The sequence below is a fragment of the Xyrauchen texanus genome, chromosome 22, assembly GCF_025860055.1.
Source record: "Xyrauchen texanus isolate HMW12.3.18 chromosome 22, RBS_HiC_50CHRs, whole genome shotgun sequence".
Lineage (NCBI taxonomy): Eukaryota > Metazoa > Chordata > Actinopteri > Cypriniformes > Catostomidae > Xyrauchen > Xyrauchen texanus.
The window spans coordinates 28,861,133-28,884,300 of NC_068297.1; the positions used below are offsets into that span (position 1 = coordinate 28,861,133).

General features: G+C 37.6%; 1 protein-coding gene across 2 annotated transcripts in view; it reads left to right on the forward strand.

Moving 5' to 3' along the window:
* The first annotated feature begins 2,027 nt into the window (after nt 1-2,027).
* Nucleotides 2,028-23,168, forward strand: part of LOC127662625 (bifunctional glutamate/proline--tRNA ligase-like) — a 44,445-nt gene continuing 23,304 nt past the window's right edge. For both annotated transcript variants that reach the window (XM_052153901.1, XM_052153900.1), the window contains exons 1-12: nt 2,028-2,157; nt 5,920-6,004; nt 6,345-6,444; nt 6,553-6,709; nt 12,583-12,716; nt 12,916-13,013; nt 13,093-13,219; nt 16,812-17,004; nt 17,106-17,277; nt 17,400-17,633; nt 17,767-17,851; nt 18,599-18,658. In XM_052153901.1, coding sequence (XP_052009861.1) covers nt 2,115-2,157; nt 5,920-6,004; nt 6,345-6,444; nt 6,553-6,709; nt 12,583-12,716; nt 12,916-13,013; nt 13,093-13,219; nt 16,812-17,004; nt 17,106-17,277; nt 17,400-17,633; nt 17,767-17,851; nt 18,599-18,658 — 1,488 coding nt within the window. In that variant the 5' untranslated portion in view covers nt 2,028-2,114. The remainder of the gene's footprint in view (nt 2,158-5,919; nt 6,005-6,344; nt 6,445-6,552; nt 6,710-12,582; nt 12,717-12,915; nt 13,014-13,092; nt 13,220-16,811; nt 17,005-17,105; nt 17,278-17,399; nt 17,634-17,766; nt 17,852-18,598; nt 18,659-23,168) is intronic.

The window sequence follows — 23,168 nt, forward strand, 5'->3', positions numbered from 1 at the left end:
TTTGACACAGTCAACCATCAGATCCTTCTCTGCACCCTCTCTACTCTGGGCATCAGAGGAACTGTGCTTGACTGGTTGACCTCCTATCTCTCAGATAGGTCCTTCAAGTTAGCCTGGAGAGGTGAGGTATCCAAACCACATCGGTTACTTATGGGGGTACCTCAGGGATCAGTGCTTGGGCCACTTCTATTCTCCATATACACAACATCACTGGGACCCATCATTCAGTCACATGGTTTCTCGTACCACTGCTACGCTGACGACACGCAACTCTATTTATCTTTTCAGCCCAACGACACCACAGTGACTGCTCGAATCGCTGCCTGTCTGGCAGACATCTCTGCCTGGATGAAGGAACACCACCTGCAACTCATCTCAACCCAGCCAAGACCAAACTCCTTGTCTTTCCAGCCAACCCTGCTGTTAAACACAACATCACCGTGCAGCTGGGTTCAACTACAGTAATGCCTTCCAAAACGGTCAGAAATCTAGGGGAAACCATCGATAACAAGCTACATTTCACAGACCATATCTCAAAGACTGCAAGATCATGTAGATTTACACTCTATAATATCAGGAATATAAGACCCTTCCTATCTGAACATGCCACACAACTGCTTGTTCAGTCACTTGTCATAACTAAACTGGACTACTGTAACTCTCTCTTTGCAGGCATTCCTGCATGTGCAACTAGACCTCTGCAAATGATCCAGAATGCAGCAGCATGTCTGGTCTTTAATCAACCAAAGAGAGCGCATGTTACACCACTCTTTGTCTCTCTCCACTGGCTGCCAGTTGATGCACGTATCAAATTAGAGGCTCTGATGGTGGCTTACAAAACAGTCACTGGATCTGCTCCAACATACCTAAAATAATTTATGCAGATCTACACTCCCGACAGAATCCTGCCTTATTGTACCAACACAAAGAGGCACCAAAAAACTTTCCTGGACTCTCAGTTTCATCATACCACATTGGTGGAATGACATTCCCAACTCCATCCGTGAAGCTGACTCACTCTCTGTCTTCAAAAAATGGCTAAAAACACATCTTTTCCAAGAGCACTTAACCAGTCACTAAAAAAAGAGAAAAAAAAAAGAAAAAAAACTTAAATCTGTTTTGAATGCTATTTTGATGCTAGTGAAACTTTGTAGTATGGCATTTTCGTACAAATGTCTCCTTAAGATGATTTGCTTATGTTGTCCTCTTTTGTAAGTCTCTTTGGATAAAAGCGTCTGCCAAATGAATAAATGTAAATGTAAATGATTAAATGTCAGGAGTTGTGAAAAACTGAGTTTAATTTTACTTGGCTAAGGTGTATGTAAACTTCTGACTTCAACTCTAATAGGTTCTAACAGATCTACAGTTCTGTTTTACTATAAATGCCCCCTTTCACTTTCACTTCCACAATTGTCTTCTTTTGTATTTTTTGCACGTTCGTATTCGTCATGCATATCGCCACCTACTGGTTTTGGCTGGTCAAAGGTGGAGATTTATAGTAAAAATTACTATTTAAAAAAAATCATACAATACTTATGGATTTTAAAATGCAAAAAATATCAATCATATTGCTTCTGAAGATATGGATTTAACCACTGGAGTTGTATGCACTACTTTTATGCTGCCTTTATGTAATGTTTGGACCTACAGATTCATGGCCTCTATTCACTTGCATTGTATGAACTTACAGAAATGAGATTTTCTTCTAAAAATCTTTATTTGTGTTCTGCAGAACAACGAAAGTCATACAAATCTGGGATAATATAATTTTCATTTTGGGGTGAACAATCTCTTTACGGCAGGATATGTTGTAAAGAACGTTCAACTGGCAAAATGGATATCCAGATTTTACTGCTGTACAATATAATTGCTCTTTTCAAAAGAAAAATGGAGAGCAAAGCACTCAAACACAGTAAACAAGAGACCGGGCCACTTCATAATTTTTTTTTTTTTTTCTCTGCTGTGCGCCGGAACTTTGTTCTAGGTCTAGTTGTTGCCGGATCGTTTTATAGCTGCGCACTCAGCAGGCGGCGCTGAGCAGCTTAGTGGCTCGTGAAGTAGTTTGGTGCTGGAAGTGTTTGGATTATTACGAAGAACAGACAAGGAGGAACGACATGGCGCTTAACCTGACTATCAACAGCGGTAACCCACCTCTTGGTAAGGGCTTATGTAATGCGTTACATTTATTTATTTTTACTTAGTAATTAGGACATGAAGTTCGCAACTGAGCTCGCGCACCGGTTCAATGCACTGACACACAGAATAACTTCGTGCCATAGTAAATAATAATAATAATAATAATAATAATAATAATAATAATAATGTGTCTGCATTTCTTACTGTTTTATTGTGGGGTTTCCTTGTTCTCCGTCGCCTTAAAGATCAATAGAATCAACGCAAGGGCATTGACAGTAAAGTGCTTGATTCTGCTTTTAGGAAATACCAAAAAATAGTAGCATTTATCTGTGCTTGGTTTTATTATTAAGGGAAGATGTGTATTTTGCTGTCACACACACACACAGGGTTGGCTGATGCAAGCCATCTGAAAGAGCTGTCTGTCCAAATCTGTTTATTTCACACCTGTCAACTTAAGACATTATGTGCAGGGTTGTTTTATTCTTTTTGTTAAATATGTTTGTGTAGGGTGAGATCATTTTGATGGCCATGTGTGATGTGGTAAAATAAAAAAATAAAATAACTAAGGACTTGCTCACTGGGCACACTGCAAGACCAAAAGGGATGCCACAAGCTTTTTGCAGTTTAAATACAGTAAAAGAGTGTCTCAGAAATATGTTGACAAACCTGTTAGTCATAACTGATGATCCTAAGTGGATTAGGACAAACATAAAGAAGGAAATGTTATAAATAATTTGCTTGTATACTTTGTTAGGGAATGTAGAAACTTTTTTGAATTGTCTTACTGTATTTAAAGGGATAGTTCACCCAAAAAGGAAAATTCTCATGATTTACTCACCCTCATCCCAGATGTGCATGACTTTCTTCTGCAGAACACAAATAAAGATATTTAGAAAAATATCTCAGCTCTGTAGGTGCATACAATGCAAGTGAATGGGATTTTTGAAGCTCAAAAATCCACATAAGGGCAAAATAAAAGTAATCCATAAGACTCCAGTGGTTAAATCCATGTCTTCTGAAGCGATATGGTGTGGATGAGAAATAGATCAATGTTTAAGTCCTTTTTTACTATAAATTCTCCTCCCTGCTCTGTCAATCTCCATTTCAGTTTCACTTTCTGCTGTTTTGGGTGATTCATGTCCTTCTTGCATATCACCCCCTAATGGGCAGGGAGGAGAATTTATGACACAAAACAAAATGACTTAAATTTTGATTTGTTTCTCAACCACACCTATTATATCCTGTCTGAACACATGGATTTACCCACTGGAGTCATAAGGATTACTTTTATGCTCACTTTATGTGGATTTTGGAGGTTCAATGGCACCCATTCACTTGCATTGTGTGAACCTACAGAGCTGAAATATTCTTCTAAATATCTTCATTTGTGTTTGGCAGAAGAAAGTCATACACATATGGGATGGCATGAGGGTTAGTTAATGATGAGAGAATTTTTACTTTTGGGTGAACTAAACATTTAAGCATTTCTTCACCTTGTCCTCTCTTTAAACTACAGATTAGAATGTTTACTGGAAATTAAATTGAATTTGAATGGTAAATCAATCATTCATTCAAACGTTTAATTGGAGGTACCCAACTGGGTAAACCTGATATAATCACTTTGCATAATAAATAAGTGCACATCTTGGTGGACCAGTTTGCTCACTTTGCATTTGTTTTGCGGCCAATATAACCTGAAAGTGCAACTGTTTTCAGTTAATCTTAGGTGAGGCTTTTCATATTTTCATGCTTGCACAACCTGCTTCCATGATTCTTGAAAGGAATACTCCGTGCTCAATACAAGTTAAGCTCAATGGAGAGCATTTATGGCACAATATTGATTACCACAAAAATGTATTTTGACTCATCCCTACTTTTCTTTAAAAGCAAAAGTTCAAATATATATTACAGTGAGGCACTTACAATGAAAGTGAATATGGCCAATTTGTGAACATTAAAATACACACTTTTTTGAAGTATTGCACAAAGACATGAACAATATATATGTTAACGTGATTTTAGTGTGATAAAATCAGTTACTAACCTTTTCTGTGAAATGTTATAGCCAATTTTACAACTTTGTTGCTGTGACGATGTACTGTCAACAAACCCTAAAATGACTGTAAAATTTAAAATTTTAACAACTTTGCAGCTCAAGTAATACATGAGTTTTAACAGAAGAATTAAAGGAATGTTCCAGGTTCAATACAAGTTAAGCTCAATCGACAGCATTTGTGTCATAATGTTGATAACCACAAAAAATAATTTTGACTCGTTCCTCCTTTAAAAAAAGCAAAAAATTAGGTTACATTGAGACACTTACAGTGGAAGTGAATTAATACTTCTTTTAAATCTTGTATATTATTTGAGCTGTAAAGTTGTTTAAATTGTAATTTTGACATTCTTTTTAGGATTTTAGGGTTTGTTAACATGCATCGTCCACCAAGGATTCATTATTTTCACACTGAAATTTCTTAAGACAAAACTGGCTGTCAAACACATTTTGACCTACACATAACACATAAGCTGCACAGAAGCTACACATGTATTTTTCTTCAGACATATATTGAATCTAAATAGATGCACAACTTAATTTCAGTAGTGCACCCAAATGACAATAGTCATATCATACTGTTCATGAGTTACACTTGCTATAGTTTACTTCCACGTTGCTTCTTCATCAAATAGCAATGTCATGTAAATCAAGTATGTATAACCTCCTCCCAAGCACCACTGCTGTGTGCATTTTTCATGTCCCTTTTTGATTTGTAATTAGTAGCACTTACAAAAAAAAAATTTTTTAGAACAAATATTTTTGTTAAAAATGTATGTCCTCTTATGGGGACAGCGGGACTAAATTGTGAAATTTTAAATAATACCAAGCTATAGAAAATCATATTTTATTATCATATTGTTTATTACATTTCCAGGAGTGTTGGTTATTCATTTTTTAGACTTTAATGTTCTCTCTTTGCACTGTCAAAAAAAACAAGTAATAGCCAGTGCTGAAGCATTTTACCAATCAGAAATTAGCATAAATATTTCTGATTCAATGTAATGGCCAGCAAAATCAAATCACTGCCAACCATGTAAAAAAAAATTTTTGCATTATAAATTTTGAATCTGTGTACTGATTACCACTGTTCCATGTCTGCCAACCATGTTGAGTGGTCCTGAAACTGAACTTTTGGGGCGGATGTTAGGAGTGAATGCACTTGGCTGCTTAGGAAAGCTAGGATGATCCCTTTCTCCCTATTTAGTGAATGACTTAACCTCCAGTGTGCTGTCTGTCTGCACTGGTCTCAGAATAATTCTAAATGCACATTATTTTCATCCTAACTCCATATAAAGCCTCTGAAAGCAACATTTCTCAGCAGATAAACTTATTGATTCTCAATGTGATAATGCACAGTACACATACTAAACATAGTAAATAAAAAATGGATGAGGCACAGGGGTTGGAATGAGGTCCTGGGTCACTGAATACCAGAAATATGCATTTTAAGGGTTAAAGGAATCTGAATTGAGTTTTCCGCCAAAGCATCAGTATACATTGTGCAAACATGCTAAATTAACAATAAAGATGTATATCTTGAAATGTTTGCACATTAGTTTGTTTGTTTTTGTTGGCAAATTTGTCTGTACTTGGAAATATAAAATTCAAATGCACGTACATGCCATTTTCAGCTTGGAGTTTGTCTCCCACTATTTGCCTAGTTTTGTTTGGCATGGCTTTACGTACAGGTATTTGATTTCCCTTGAAATTTATCTCTCATCCTGTAGGGGCTCTGTTGGCAGCTGAACATGTGAAGGACAGCATCAGTATTTCTGTGGAGGAGGGCAAAGACACCATGCTCCATGTCTCTGAGTAAGTGTTTCTCCAGTATGACAAGTACTTGCTTTATTTGGAGTCAAATATATAGAGTTTTCAGAAGAGATTGATGTTTAGAATCACAATGAGATGGCTATTCAATGGGTATAACAAAATCTCTACTGTTTGACACATTTCTAACATTGCACAGTGTAATACTGCCCAGCCTGATGTAGCTGCATGGCATTACTCACTACTCTCCTTGATCATGAGCACTGTTTCAAAGAATGAGGAGCAATAAGCAAACTTTTCTGCTGTTTTTTACTGGTACTTTAATTCTCAATACCCATCATTCTATCTCCTTCACAATTTCTCTCACTCTGTGTCTCTACTTCAGTCAGGTGCAGTTCAGTGACGTAAACTCCATCACACGTTATCTCGCCCGAGTAGCTCCAGCGTTAGGACTGTATGGTTCTAACATGATGGAGCAAACTGAGGTTAGATTTGGGCATCATATACATAATTTACATGAGTCTTGTTTGCAGATTAGAATAATTTAATTGGTTTAAATTACACTGTTATTTAACTTGTTCTCTCTGTGGCAGGTTGATCATTGGCTGGAGTTCAGTGCCCGTCGTCTTCGTGCTGAGTCAGATCTGTCTCCTGCTCTGGCTGAGCTGGATAAAGCTCTGGCACTGAGAACATTCCTGGTGGGTCACAGTGTAACCCTGGCTGACCTCTGCATTTGGGCTGCTCTCAAAGGTCAGTCAATTGGCTTATCAGTAGCTAAAGACCAATTTCTTGTAAATATATATATTTTTAAATTACAAATATATATATATATATATATATATATATATATATATATATATATATATATATATATATATACACACACACACACACACACACACACACACACAGTGCATCCGGAAAGTATTCACACTGCTTCACTTTTTCCACATTTTGTTATGTTGCAGCCTTATTCCAAAATTGATTAAATTCATTATTTTCCTCAAAATACTACAAACAATACCCCATAATGACAACATGAAAGAAGTTTGTTTGAAATATTAGCAAATTTATAAAAACAAAAAAACAAATCACATGTACATAAGTATTCACAGCCTTTGCTCAATACTTTGTTGAAGCACCTTTGGCACCAATTACAGCCTCAAGTCTTTTTGTGTATGATGCTACAAGCTTGGCACACCTATTTTTGGGCAGTTTCTTCCATTCTTTTTTACAGGACCTCTCAAGCTCCATCAGGTTGGATGGGGAGTGTCAGTGCACAACCATTTTTAGATCTCTCCAGAGATGTTCAATTGGGTTCAAGTCTAGGCTCTGGCTGGGCCACTCAAGGACATTTACAGGGTTGTCCCGTGGCCACTCCTTTTGTTATCTTGGCTGTGTGCTTAGGATCATTGTCCTGTTGGAAGATGAACCTTCGCCCCAGTCTGAGGTCCAGAGTGCTCTGGAGCAGGTTTTCATCAAGGATGTCTCTACATTGCTGCATTCATCTTTCCCTCGATCCTGACTAGTCTCCCAGTTCCTGCCACTGAAAAACATCCGCACAGCATGATGCTGCCACCACCATGCTTCACTGTAGGGATGGTATTGGCCAGGTGATGAGCAGTGCCTGGTTTCCTCCAGGCAAGAGGCTTGCCATTCAGGCAAAGTGTTACATTTTTGTTTCATCAGACCATAAAATTTTGTTTCACATGGTCTGAGAGTCATTCAGGTGCCTTTTGGCAAACTCCAGATGGGTTGTCAGGTGCCTTTTTACTGAGGAGTGACTTCCGTCTGGCCAATCTACCATACAGGCCTGATTGGTGGAGTGCTGTAAAGATAGTTGTTCTTCTGGAAGTTTCTCCTCTCTCCACAGAGAAATGCGTGAGCTCTGTCAAATTGACCATCGGGTTCTTGGTCACCTCCCTGACTAAGGCCCTTCTCCCCCCGATCGCTCAGTTTGGCCTGGGCGGCCAGCTCTAGGAAGAGTCCTGGTAGTTCCAAACTTCTTCCAATTACGGATCATGGAGGCCACTGTGCTCATTGGGACCTTCAATGCTGCAGACATTTTTATGTACCCTTCCCCAGATCTGTGCCTCGATACAATCCTGTCTCAGAGGTCTACAGACAATTCCTTGGGCTTCATGGATTGGTTTGTGCTCTGACATGCACTGTTAACTGTGGGACCTTATATAGACAAGTATGTGTCTTTCCAAATCATGTCCACTCAACTGAATTTACCACAGGTGGACTCCAGTCAAGTTGTAGAAACCCCTCAAGGATGATCAGTGGAAACAGGATGCACCTGAGATACATTTTGAGTGTCATGGCAAAGGCTGTGAATACTTATGTACATGTGATTTTTTTTTTTTTTTTAATTTTTTTTTATTTTAGTGGGCAGTTCTGCATAAAAGAGTGGGCCAAAGTTCCACCACAGCGTTTCACAGCGTTGCGATTTGGTTGTAGTTGCTGCTAAAGGTGGCACAACCAACTATTAAGTTTAAGGGGGCAGTTAGCTTTTCACTTGGGTGATATAGGTGTTGAATAACTTTTTGTTTAAAAAAAAAACTATATATATATATATATATATATATATATATATTTGAAAACTGTATTTTGTGTTTACTCCAGTTGCCTTTGTTTTATGTTATTTCTCGTTTGAAGATGTAATATAATTTAGTATGAAAAATATAAGGAAGGGAGCAAATTCTTTTTCACATCACTGGAATGTGGACCTGGAATGTGGAATAGATTCTTTGGTGGATGTCTCTTTTGTTTCCTTAAGTTTCACAATACTCCGTCAATTTAAATATGATTGTAATTTCTAATATATTATTATATGTGTTGATAAAAATAACTATAATAATGTTATTGTATTTATTATATATTATATGAACATTCAGTCGTAATTTCTTAAGTTTAAAAAAACTTTTAAAAAAGCTTTTATTTTTGTTGAAAACTCAACTCAACTAAATGTGCAGTCTTATGTGTTCTTACATTCTTGTGGACTCGTTCAACATCATCCACTGCCGAAGTTCAATTCCATTACTTAAGAACACAAGTAACGACAATACATTAAAATACCCAGATGTGTGCTAGATCAGGCAGAATATTGAGGATGCATTGGATGGTGACTTATGGACAAGAACTCATTTGAAGTTCCAGAAGACATAGCAACAATTCGGTGGCAGACAAAGGGCATTTATTGTTGTTTTCCAATAAGAGTTTCCCACTGTAAGCTGGCGAAAGTCTCAGTGCTCGTCATACTCCATCAACATTTGTTATTATGTTAAGCATTATTTTAATAATGTAATCTACATATGGAGGAAATTAGTGGTAACAGACTTTTTCAACAAGTCACTAGTCCTGCAAAAACCTCACTGGTGTGATGATGATAATAATGCTGTCACTGGTGTGTGATAATGCCAGTAGAACTCTCAATTGGGCAACAGATAGCAGGGTCCCCACGCGTCCTGAAAAACCTAAAATTTTGCAGTGCAGTTTTTCAGTCATGGAAAATTAGGACAATATCTAAATGTCCAAGAAAATATTTTAGTGTTGTATAAATGAACTGTTTGACTGTTTTGCTAGAAAAGGTTTTATTACATGCACAGTACAGATACATTGTTAACCCTCTGGTGTCGATGGACACTCCGGCACGTCCTGCTGGATATTTTCGTCATTACAGCAGAAACAACTTAAAATACTCCATCATTTTTGGGTATACAGAAAAGTGTAAGACATCATTAGAGACTATAAAGGGTCTACTTTTATTTGTGTACACTCACCATATTCAACAAAACCTTGTGCTTTTGTAAAATAAAAAGGGTGAGCTTTCAGCAGTCTCTGTGTTCACGAGCATATTTCTGAAACACGTCAAAAAATGAACTGAAACTCCACGAATACTTATCACACAAACATGAAACATATTTCTAAAGAAAGCTTCAAATTTCTACTTTTAAATAAAACAATTCAAATTTAAAACAAATATTTTCCTGCAATGTAATCTGTATGAAACAAAGCGATGTACAGTTTTCCTGGCTCAGCTAATTTCTCTAATGTGATCCCACCCACCAGCAGAGTACACGCCCCCGACAGTGAGGTTTGATGTAAACACAATTCATTCACTTTTCTGCACGTTTGTAATGATACACAGGCGAGGAAACTCCTGGATAGTTTGGAAGAGTTAACATTTTCCTCAGAAGAAGAGCGGTACTCCGATGAAAGTTTGTATTTTGAAGAGAGACTTGATCCAGTCGAGGATCCAATTTTGGACGATTAAGTCATTTAGTTTTCATTAGTTGACATGCTATTTTATATAAACATGTTCATATTTTACTAGTGGGACTGTTTCCAGACTTGCCAGCCAGGATTCAGAGTATTGAAATATGTCCTAATAAGCAAGTTTTAGTTACATTTTAAATGCTGTTTCGGCTAAAGCAGGTATTTAAATTGTATGCTGTATGATATAAATATTATATTTAATATGATTTAAAATTATATGAATGTTTAGAATATATTTTATCTAGTGTTTATGCTGCCTCATTATCATCAATGCTTGTGCTTGCAAATATGTGTTCAGGTTAAATGAGTAAAATGCACTTCAAATATGCCCATATTAGAAAATCACCATCTTATAATGATTTCTGAAGGACCATGTGACACTGAAGACTGCAGTAATGATGTTGAAAATTCAGCTTTGATCACAAATTGCATTTTACAATCTACTGTATTCAAATAGAAAACTGTTCTTTTAAATTGTAAAAAGAGATCACACAATATTTTTACTGTATTTTGGATCAAATAATTGCAGCCTTGGTGAGCAGAAGAGACTTCTTTTAAATGGTAGTGTAGGTCTAAAATTAAGTAAAGTCTTTATGTAAAGAAAATGTGTAGTCAGATTACTTCTTTTAACTTAACTTGATTTTGATCATTAAGTCTCCTCACATTCATTCTCTATTCCTCATTGATAAGACCAGGGGAGGCATCTTTTCTCTCTTCAGGTGTAAATTACCTCAATATTCATGATCGTTAAGGCCTCCTCGCATATTACCTTTCAACACTAAAATTGTCTTACAAAAGTTAAATTACTATATTGTTTTGTATGAATGAGTGATCAGGATGGTTTTCACATAATTTTGTAGCAAAAACTCTAGGCTACAAGATCCAGTTCTCAAAAGGCTTGTGGACAAATGTTTATTATGTGTTATATGGCCTTCTTTCAATGACTTAAAAATAGAGTTTCTCAAAATTACAAACATGTACACACATGTTGCTCACATATTATTGTAGCCCAGTTTGTGCTGAATACAGTGTTATCAGACTTTAGCCATTAATGTGTTTTTAAGCAACTGAAAAAAGCACAAATTTCAAGGCATGTCAAAACTTCTCCAGGGCTCAAAACACTCTCAGACCCCAGAGGGTTAATATGTTTTTAAGCAACTGAAAAAAGCATAAATGTCAAGGCATGTCAAGTTCAGACCCCAGAGGGTTAAGATCGGGACTCTGAATAGGAGTCAAATACACATTTGTAACTGCCGGTAGTTGCGCATTGTGAAAACTTCAACTGTTAACTGTCATGAAAAAATCCCTGTCACATAATTTCTCTGTGGGCTTGTGATTGTTTTCAGCTGTTGCAGAGCAGTTCACAGTCAATAGGACATATCAGAATTTATAACAAACTATCACAAATTAACACCTGTTGATTATGATGTTGATGAAATATGACAATGTTTATTTTAATTGTTTATATTGTAATATGTTGTAGATTATATTTAGAGTATACATTTTATTAACATTTATCTGATTGAATGAGCAGCTGGAAGCAGTGAAGCACATACATTTAAAAATAAGAGTCCCCAGTTTATTTTAGCCTTTAAAGTTAAAAGTTCTCCGCTATGAATCAGATCTTTATTTATTTAGCATTTTATAATTTTTTTTCTTAGTTATTGGTGTTTTGGTTGCACCATAAACTGCATCTAGAATTCAATTCAATTTGGACTCTTGTATCCTCTGTCTGGCCCTCCCAATCACAGGAAGGAAAGACTAAGAACATTTAATATAGGCTACCAATTTTAATAACTATTGGCAGATGAATTGCCTTTCTTTCAACTCATTATCAGATCAGCGAACTCCAATACTGGTCGACCTCTAATTTGTATTTATTTTTATAATGGTACATAAACCAATTTTAATGTGATGTATTTGTGGAAATATTTGTCTTGAGTATTTTAAACTTGCACATATCCTACCCTGTTTTATTGATGAGCAATGTTAAGGCCATGTTGAATGTGTGCCCCTGCCTGTTTAAGTTTGTGATACATTATTTATTTTGAGATTGTGTGAGTTTGTATTTGTATGGGCATACAATATATATTTAATTTGTTCATGTCTTAAAAAAGGTCTTAAAAATTCTTAAATTTGAAAAACTGCAGCAACCCTGTTTTATAGTTAAGGTTTCTGTTCAAGATTTTCAGCCTTTTTTTTTTTTCACCTTTTCGGTGGAATACCGAAAATTTCTTCTTATGCCATTTTCGGCAAGACATTTTGGGTGGACGAAATTTTGGTGGATCCCTTATTAAAATGAGCAATAATTCTCAAAAGTCAAGTCTTTACCTGACCCACAGGAAATGGCGAGTCACAGGCCAAGCAAAGCTCCTACCCGCATCTGTGCCGCTGGTTTTCTTTGCTGAGCTCCCAGGTGCCATTCAGTTCTGTGGGCAGTAAATGGGCCAGCAAGATCAGTGCCAACAAAGCCACTGTGAGTTTAGTGCACTGCATCATCTCTGTGAAATATTTTTGGCTTCTTGATAGACTAGTGCAACTTTATCTGCTCTTGAAATTGTTAAAACATTGAAGAGGGTATTCATTTGTGTGATATTTGGTTTCATTTAAATTACAAATAGATGTTGTATTTCCTATAGTGCTCTGGTATTAAGTTCTTGCAATATTGTTTTTAGCCTGTGGTGAAAAAGAAACCGGATTTGGGAAAATTTGAGGAGCTCCCTGGTGCTGAGATTGGCAAAGTAGTGGTGCGCTTTCCACCAGAGGCTAGTGGGTAAGTAGCATTAATGTCAGCACAACACATCTTTCATTGTATAGATGTGTCTTTCTAATATACCCTTTCATCTCCTCAGATACCTGCACATCGGCCACGCCAAAGCAGCTCTGCTTAATCAGCACTACCAGGTCAATTTCAAGGGAAAGTTAATCATGCGTTTTGATGACACTAACCCAGAGAAGGAGAAAGAGGACTTTGAGAAGGTACAACAATTAGCCTTTTTTTTGTTGTTGATCTTAATTTGCTACAAACTTATGACCAATAACTGTTATAAAGGAGGACCATTAGCAGGGTTCCCACACGTCCTGGAAAACCTGGAAATTTACAATGCTGGTTTCCAGTCATGGAAAATTTAAAAAAAACCTAAATGTCCTGGAAAAATAATTATATTGTTAATATAATTAATATTTAATGATTAAATATTAATATAATAATTTGACTGTTGCTAGCCAGGTTTCCGTTACAAGCACAAAAACATGGTAACGATCTGACTTGGAATAGGAGTCAAATACACAATTTTGTTTGTTAGCTGGCGGCTGCATATTGTGAAGGAACATCAGCAGGTTACACCCTCATGATTGATTACAGCAGCTGCCAATTGTGAGCTTGGCAATCGTGGTGCAACTGAGGCAGATCTCTTGATTGTTACAGCTACGTCCAATCGCGTGCTTTGCTTCAGCGGCGCATGCAAAGTAAGAAGCGACTTTCGTAACTTCTCATTCATAAACAAACTGAATGACCTGGTACTTGTACCAACCAACTGAATGAGAGGGGCATGTTGTTCGTTTACTTCAACATTGGCATGTGAGTCTACCTTGTTCATCTTGGAGAGAAAAAGGTGGAAGAACAATTAATGTGTAAAAGTGACTGATGTTTCTACATGTTGAGGGGATGTCACATGACTTGTGTCAGTGCTGCCGAATACATTGAAGTCTACGAAGTCATCACAACCTCGGCTGCAACTTCACACCAAAGTGCTTTTTACACTTGTTTTGCCTCACAAATGATGTCTTTGAGAGTACAAAGCTAGGTTAAATATTTTAAAATGGTTGAAATTTATTTCCCTCATAATTTCCCTCTTCGTGCTTCCGACTTATTTCCCTTTGACGCAGCATAAACTTTAGTCAGTGTGTAGGCACCCTAATGTGTAGGACAAAGCGCCACTTGACGCCGGTGTTTAGCGGAGCTTTGATCCCTCTACTCAACTAATTTGAAATGCACTTTACAATGCTGAAGGGACATCATTTAAACTCAAAACTATTGTTATTATGCTATTATTGTTGTTTTTTCTGATAAAAGTCATGTTCAGCAGTTTAAATACTGTAGGAAAATGATACAGCACATCTGCTTTTTTCTTATAATGCTTAAACATTCTAGTGAAGTCAGTAGATTTGATATGCAAATGTGTATAATGTAGAAGGTAAGGATATTATTATTATTATTACTAGACTATTATTGGATGAAAAGTCATGTTCAGCCATTCACAAACTTAATGGAAATCATAAGATCTGCTTTGTTCTTATAATGCTTAAACACTATAAAGTCTGTTGGCAGATTTTTAACATTTCCAATGATTCAATGGCTCATAGCACATTAGACTTACATTTGTTGCCACCTAGTGGCATCTCTAGAAGGGGTCACTAAACTAATCAATTACACTATCTAACACAATTTTGATTTCCTATTATTCCCCAAAAACTTTGCTTTTGTGACCAGGACACAAAATTTTGAAATGTAGCTATTTCCAATGAAAAAACAGTGAATTTGTTTCTTTTCGTTCACAAAAAAACAAAACAATATATGAATCCAAATTAACATGTAATTATTCTAAAGTAATACAAAAGTGTCTACAAAAGATTTAGAAGTGAGTAGTTTTTCGAGTTACGATTGTACTGTAAATCACTTTCACGAATCAGTCCCCAAATGTAGTCTCCCATCATGTTCTCATTATACGGTCCTTGGTAGCGGCGTTCAAAGTCCAGTATATCCTGATGGAAGCACTCGCCTTGCTCCTCCGAGTACGCTCCCATGTTCTCCTTGACTTTATCAAGATGAGCATCAAGTATATGGACTTTGAGGGACATCCTACAGCCCATTGTGCCATAGTTCTTCACCAGAGTCTCAACCAGCTCCACATAATTTTTGGCCTTGTGATTGCCCAGGAACCACTGCGACAAATCTGTTCCAAGTCACTTTCTCCTTACTTTTGAGCTTCTTGGAGAATTCATTGCACTCCAGGATCTTCTTTATTTGTGGTCTGACGAATACACTGGCTTTGAACTTTGCCTTGACTTAGCTTTGGGAAGAAGTCTTGAAGGTACTGGAAGGCTGCCGACTCCTTATCTAGAGCTCTGACATATTGTTTCATAAGGCTCAATTTGATGTGCAGTGGTGGCATCAGCACCTTCCGTTGGTCCAACAGTGGCTTCCACATGACATAGTTCCTCCCCACAGAGAACTCGGTCCGCTGTGGCCAGTCCCAACTATGGTAGTGCGCCATGGTGTCCCTGCTGTCCCAAAGGCAAAGATAGCAGGGAAACTTGGTAAAACCACATTGGAGATCCATCAGGAATGCAACCATTTTGAAGTCTCCTATGACCTCCCAGCCATATTTCAAGATGACCAACAAGGTCTTGATATGTATCCACTTAGGCAGCTTTAACTAAACTGAACTGGTGGGCTTTAGGCCCCTGTGTTTATACTACTATTTATATTACTAGAAAGTTCTAGAAGTTACTCCAAGTTTACTCAGCACTGAATCTATCTGGAATCTTGATCAAAGTCTTGGTCACAAAAGCAAAGTTTGTGGGGAATAAAAGCCATTTTCTATACTTTTGAGGCATAAGCAATTAGGAAATAACACTTACTACCCAAGAACCCCACCCCAAAAAAAACAAAATGTGTTAGTGTTATTGAATCTGAACATATTTCTGAAACAGAAGCAAGCCACATCAAAATACCCTTTATTTTTGCAGCTAATTCTACAGAATTGTGCAGATAAGTTTTTATACTTGAATTATTAAAATATCTTAAGTTGGTGCTTTTAGCTTATTCTTAAAAAAAAAATAACCACAGAAAACATGTCTGTGGATTAGTGATTGTCTCAACTTTTTTGGACCCTTATGAGTTTGCATCCCTGTGAGTTATAAACTTTAGACAGTCGGACCACTGATTTAAAAAGATTCGGCCTTAACATCTCTGAATGTGAATTAATCTTCAGTAATTGAATGATCGGAGTCAGCGTATTCCATGGTTACAACATGTAGAATGCAGAAAACATGGAATATAGTAATAAAAATTGCAACACTCATACATTGAAAACACCTCATCAAGTGTGTGATAATGTGTGTGAGATGACAGAGACAGAGAGCACTCTGAAGTGCACATCACATACAGACTATGTATTTGTTTAATTAAATTACTGCTTTACGGGGGTTGATAATCAATCAATTTGACTTCTGTCAAAAACGCACAGAAACAGCTAAATAAAAGCTAGATTTAAATGGACACGTGTTTTTGCTTAAATATTACACTTGGGTGCATAAAATGTCTGGAAATTGTGGTTGAAAAAAGTGGGAACCCTAATTAGATGCTTTGAGGATTGGGTTAATTTACACAAATTGTGAGATACAAAGAATCCCTCATTGCTTTATTTTGTTTTGGGCTTTTTTGTCACTTTGACAGTTAAATTGAAAGGAAGAGGGATGGGGACATAACGCAGGGCAGATTTGAAACTGCATATCTTGAATGAGCACCAAGGTTACCAGATAAATGTGGTTGCCCTTTTTGCTGCAGGTGATCCTGGAGGATGTGGCCATGCTACAGATCAAACCAGACGAGTTCACCTACACAAGTGACCACTTTCCCACCATCCAGCGCCTGGCAGACAAACTCCTTCAGGAGGGAAAGGCCTACATAGATGACACACCTCCAGACATCATGAAACAAGAAAGAGAGCAAAGGGTTGAGTCTCACAACCGCATCAACTGTAAGTTCATGTTACTGGACGTTTGTCTTAATCACTGAAAGTGTCATTTACGGCATTGCAATAGTTCTAGGTGTTGCACTAAACTTGCCGTTTCTCCTCAGCTGTGGAGAAAAACATGCATATGTGGGAGGAGATGAAGAAAGGCACAGAGTACGGCCAGACCTGTTGCATGAGAGCGAAGATTGACATGAACTCCAACAATGGCTGCATGCGTGATCCCACACTGTACCGCTGCAAGAACGCCCCTCACCCTCGCACTGGCAGCACATACAAGTGAGTGAACATGTGCATACAGTATGTTACATTTTAGGTGGCAATGACTGTTGCTTAGGCCTGTGTACCTTCTGCTCACTGAAGTTTCTTTCTTGTCCTTTCACTCCTCTCCTTCCATCCAGAGTCTATCCCACGTATGATTTTGCTTGCCCCATCGTGGACAGTGTTGAGGGGGTGACGCATGCCTTGCGTACTACTGAGTACCATGACAGAGATGAGCAGTTCTACTGGGTAATAGATGCATTGGGTCTGCGGAAGCCCTACATCTGGGAGTATGCCCGACTGAATCTTAACAACACTTTGCTGTCCAAGAGGAAGCTCACCTGGTTTGTTGACCAGGGCTATGTGGAAGGCTGGTGAGTCTCACCTTATAGAGCAAGAATTTTTAGCCAGTGTTCAATCACTAAACATTCATGTAAAGACGTACAAATGTGATGGCATGAGTAAAAGATGTTATTTTCTTATCTCCCTCTCTTTTCCTTTTCCCAGGGATGACCCACGTTTCCCCACAGTCAGAGGTGTGTTGCGTAGAGGAATGACTGTTGAGGGACTCAAACAATTCATTGCTGCTCAGGTTTGTTTATCTCATGAATAGAAAGCTTTTTGGTCAACGGCTTTGCCATGTGCACTAGGACAATTCCATGGAAATGTCAACCATACCATGGAAAAAAGTTTTTAGCAAAGGATCAAAATCGTTTTTAAAAAGTGTATTTTCTATCTGTGTTTTACTGTAGTATAGTGTAACAATAGGTTTTAAGGAAATTGCATTATCCACCTCACATTTCACACTTTTACTGCAAATGTCACGTCCATCTCTCTGCTTTAGACTAAAACCGGTTATGACACGAGGTATTACATTTTCCTTTATTTTTTTAACATATAAGAGTTAATTGTACTATTAAAACAAACTGTAAGTTTCAGAACTCAAAACTTCCTCTTCACTGCAAAAGGAGCATTTGTTGAAAATAAATTCCTCCACATTGTGATGTCACACTGTGGTAGAGATTTGTATCTGACCACCTCCACAACAACACATCTACTCCTACTTTACCTGATCACTACTGTAGCCTGCCCAGTAGTGGTGAGTAGTGAGATGGCAAGCAGAGAGCATACCAGTCAAGAACAGAGTGCCAATAATAACAGTGGGCATTTACTGTCAAGTCTTAAAAGAGAAGCAGTGCCAACTCTTTCTGTGCAAACAAATCCTTACTTATATTAAAAGTGATCCTCAAGGAACACACAAACACACATGTATATGTATGTATAAAAAGGCATATTATGACCCCTTTAATTATCTAATTTACCATTAACTCTGTTGCAGGGAGGATCCAAATCTGTGGTGAACATGGAGTGGGACAAGATCTGGGCATTCAACAAGAAGGTACATATTAAAACCACACCCAAGGCCAACCATGACCACATCTGGGTAGGGTTGCACCATCTGTGCATAAAGTCTCATTTAAGATGGGAGGTAAAGTTCACATTAGGTTCTTTGTTGCACTACCTGTTCTAAGGGCGAGGCTTAGCTAGTACGATGCAAGTTCTCCGTAAAGAAATGTGTAGTCGCATAACATGACGTTTACCTCTATTGACCCAATAAGCAGCCTTCAAATTTGTACACAGAATTGTTAAAAAGCTGCAAATTGCAGTTTGATCTTGTTACGTTGATATTCAAACCTTGTTTGCTCACGTAACTGTCAGCTGTAATAGATTATTTCCGCCTAGAAATACTATAATTTATAAAAGTAGATTTAAGAAATAGGTTATTTAGCCTGTGTAAAAACAATATTTAGTAAATGTATCTAAAATGTATAAGGGTTTATAAATAAATTCAAATATAACAGGCTGGGAAAATATATATTTTGTATGCTTGACACTTGCACCGCTTAGACCGTTTTCACACAGAAGAGCTGCTAAGCAGTACTTTCTTTTTTTTTACACAATGTATTCTCCCGTAAATGTAAACGCCAACATCATCATATATGTCAAAAGGTCTGAACCCTGTCATGCAAAATTTGAGGTCAATGGTATCATTACATCAGTCTGCTTTTTTATTCCATCCATTCCATCCGTAATATTTAGTTTATACATAGGGTTACATTGTACCTAAGTTTAATGGTGCAACACTCAAATATTTAATAGTGCGTAAATTGTGACTTGGTCCCCATTTATGCCACAACTAGGCCAAGTTGTAATTTACGTTTAGCTGGTGCTACTGGCTCCTGATCTCCAGCTGATCCTTGTGATCCCATTCATTCACTAGTTAAAATACTGTAAACCTATCAGCTGACTATGGTGTCTTGACATTTCCAACATCCTCCAGCCTCTAACCTCTCTAGCGCCTGAGAGATTGTAGTGGACTGATGTGAAGTTTACCTTTATTGTACTCCTCAGCCTTGTCCTTTTGTTTGCACATCCCCTCTTCTACTCTCTCATCCTCTGGTACTAACTTGCCTCTGCATTTACATTAGTGTCGAAACTGACAGTATTTTTATCATGTGCCTTGTGAATTGTCACAGCAACATATTACACTTGATTCTTGTCAGCTTTTAATGATGCTTTCATAGTTAAGTTAATTTAACGACCATCTTTTAAATGCTGGGCACATGTTTGTGATTCAGTGTCTTGCATTGATCTTCTGCACCTCATTTTCTGCATCAAGCTTGTTCTTGGTTCTTATTAGCTGGAAGCTTCATCTGCTGCCTTCTTTTATTCTCTCACTTTGGTGCTATTCATTTTCATCCAGATACACATCTATTTCTTTAACACCATCATCTCTTGGTGCTCTCTTTTTTTCCTAAGAGCTGGAATGTTGTTCACTGTAAAGTGTCTTCATTTGTTTCAAGACATTTCCGCAGTTATATTTAACTGGATTTAACATTGCTTCATGGGTAAATCTGCCTCTAATGTTGGGCCAACGTGATTTAGAATGAAGCAGTTATATAGGCCGTGAGAGGCATTGTGACCATCTACAATGAACTGATTGTGATATGCACACTGAAGCACTTCCTGTTCTGTCTGTCTCTGACCTCTGAGCTTTGTGTCCCCTCTTTTACATTTAAAGTTGATCTCACTCTTCTGTTTACAAGCTGCCAGTTAGCTGTAAAAAGGTACTCCTACACCTCTTCCTCTGTCTTATTCCTCTTCCACACATTTTGTCCTGCATTGTCTGTTCCTTCTTTCCCTCTCACTTTCTTTTCCCCAAGCTATCTCTTTCATGCAAGTCCAGATTTTATATATCTATATATACACTCACCTAAAGGATTATTAGGAACACCTGTTCAATTTCTCATTAATGCAATTATATAATCAACCAATCACATGGCAGTTGCTTCAATGCATTTAGGGGTGTGGTCCTGGTCAAGACAATCTCCTGAACTCCAAACTGAATGTCAGAATGGGAAAGAAAGGTGATTTAAGCAATTTTGAGCATGGCATGGTTGTTGGTGCCAGACGGGCCGGTCTGAGTATTTCACAATCTGCACAGTTACTGGGATTTTCACACACAACCATTTCTAGGGTTTACAAAGAATGGTGTGAAAAGGAAAAACATCCAGTATGCGGCAGTCCTGTGGGCTGAAAATGCCTTGTTGATGCTAGAGGTCAGAGGAGAATGGGCCGACTGATTCAAGCTGATAGAAGAGCAACTTTGCCTGAAATAACCACTCGTTACAACCGAGGTATGCAGCAAAGCATTTGTGAAGCCACAACACGCACAACCTTGAGGCGGATGGGCTACAACAGCAGAAGACCCCACCGGGTACCACTCATCTCCACTACAAATAGGAAAAAGAGGCTACAATTTGCAAGAGCTCACCAAAATTGGACAGTTGAAGACTGGAAAAATGTTGCCTGGTCTGATGAGTCTCGATTTCTGTTGAGACATTCAGATGGTATAGAGTCAGAATTTCACAGAATGAGAACATTGATCCATCATGCCTTGTTACCACTGTGCAGGCTGGTGGTGGTGGTGTAATGGTGTGGGGGATGTTTTCTTGGCACACTTTAGGCCCCTTAGTGCCAATTGGGCATCGTTTAAATGCCACGGCCTACCTGAGCATTGTTTCTGACCATGTCCATCCCTTTAATGGCCACCATGTACCCATCCTCTGATGGCTACTTCCAGCAGGATAATGCACCATGTTACAAAGCTCGAATCATTTCAAATTGGTTTCTTGAACATGACAATGAGTTCACTGTACTAAAATGGCCCCCACAGTCACCAGATCTCAACCCAATAGAGCATCTTTGGGATGTGGTGGAACGGGAGCTTCGTGCCCTGGATGTGCATCCCACAAATCTCCATCAACTGCAAGATGCTATCCAATCAATATGGGCCAACATTTCTAAAGAATGCTTTCAGCACCTTGTTGAATCAATGCCATGTAGAATTAAGGTAGTTCTGAAGGCGAAAGGGGGTCAAACACAGTATTAGTATGGTGTTCCTAATAATCCTTTAGGTGAGTGTATATATATATATATATATATATGGCAGAAAGTTTATTTTTAAGGGATGGCTCACACAAAAATGAAAATTCTGTAATTTACCTTATGTTGTTCGAAACCCGTAAAAATGTATTTCTTGCAATGACCACAAAAGGAGAAACTTTGTAGAGTGTCCCAGCTGCTCTTATTCACACAACAAACATGGATGGTGATTCACACTGCCAAACTCCAAAAAGCACCATAACAGTTTGTACAACTTACTGCACTGTATTCCAAGTTTTCTGATAACTTTGTGTGAGGAACTGAACAAAATTTAAAGGAACATTCTTGGTTCAATACAAGTTAATCTCAATTGACCGCATTTGTTATTGTTTACCACAAAAATTTATTTTGACTTTTTTTTTTAAAAAATACAAAATCTGTGTTCCAGTGAGGTACTTACAATGGAAGTGAATGGGGCCAATTTTTTGTTAAAATACTCACTTTTTTCAAAAGTATTGCCACACGACATAAATAGTATGCATGTCAACATGATTTTAGTGTGATAAAATCACTAACTAACCTTTTCTGCAAAGTTGTGAAATTGGTTATAACTTTGTTGCAAAGAGGATGTAGTCAACAAACCTTAAAATTACTGTAAAAATGGCAATTTATACAACTTTACAGCTCGAATATTGCATGAGTTTTAACAGAAGACTTAATGCAAGTGATTTTATCAAATAAAAAGCCCAAACATTTTTGTGACAGGGTGGAGGGCTGGGCCGGGTCGTGATTATACACACCCGGTCACTTATCAGGCTAATTAAGCCTCAGAGAGGGATAAAGGCCGATTGCAGACGGTTGTGTGAAAAGAGAGAGATCGTTGTTTGCAAGAAGAGATTTAAGAGCTACAGTGAAAGATTTTCAGCAAATAACACCTTTTGTTTGTTTTTTGTTCCTTACAAGCATATGGAATATAGCACACAAGTTAAATAGAATCCTTTTATTGCCCTTTTGTGGAGTTTGACAGTGTAAATCAACTTTCAATTTTATTGTATGGAAAAGCAGCATGGACACTCTGTTAACAACTTTTGTGTTAAAGAAAATCATTTAGGCATTAAACAATGTAATAGTGTGTAAATTATGATTGGAAAAACTATTCTTTTTATATATTGTGTTCAGTAGTTGTCTAATGCACCTTGGAATTTGAAATCTAGCAACATATTTATTTGTGCCACGTTTTGCTCTTTTTATTTTTTACTCTCTCCCTTGTGCAGCTGGTGTGTGTTTGTGTTCTCAGTCGTTCCCTTCCCTCATACAGCTTCTGGCAGATTCCATAGAAATACATTAATTTAGAATGATTTGTGGTGTTCAGTCACACTCGTTTAGCTATAGAACTCCCCAGTGACGTAAAAGCTTTTACTTTTGTTTCCAGCCTGAATATTTGATTTGTCACACTTTACGGC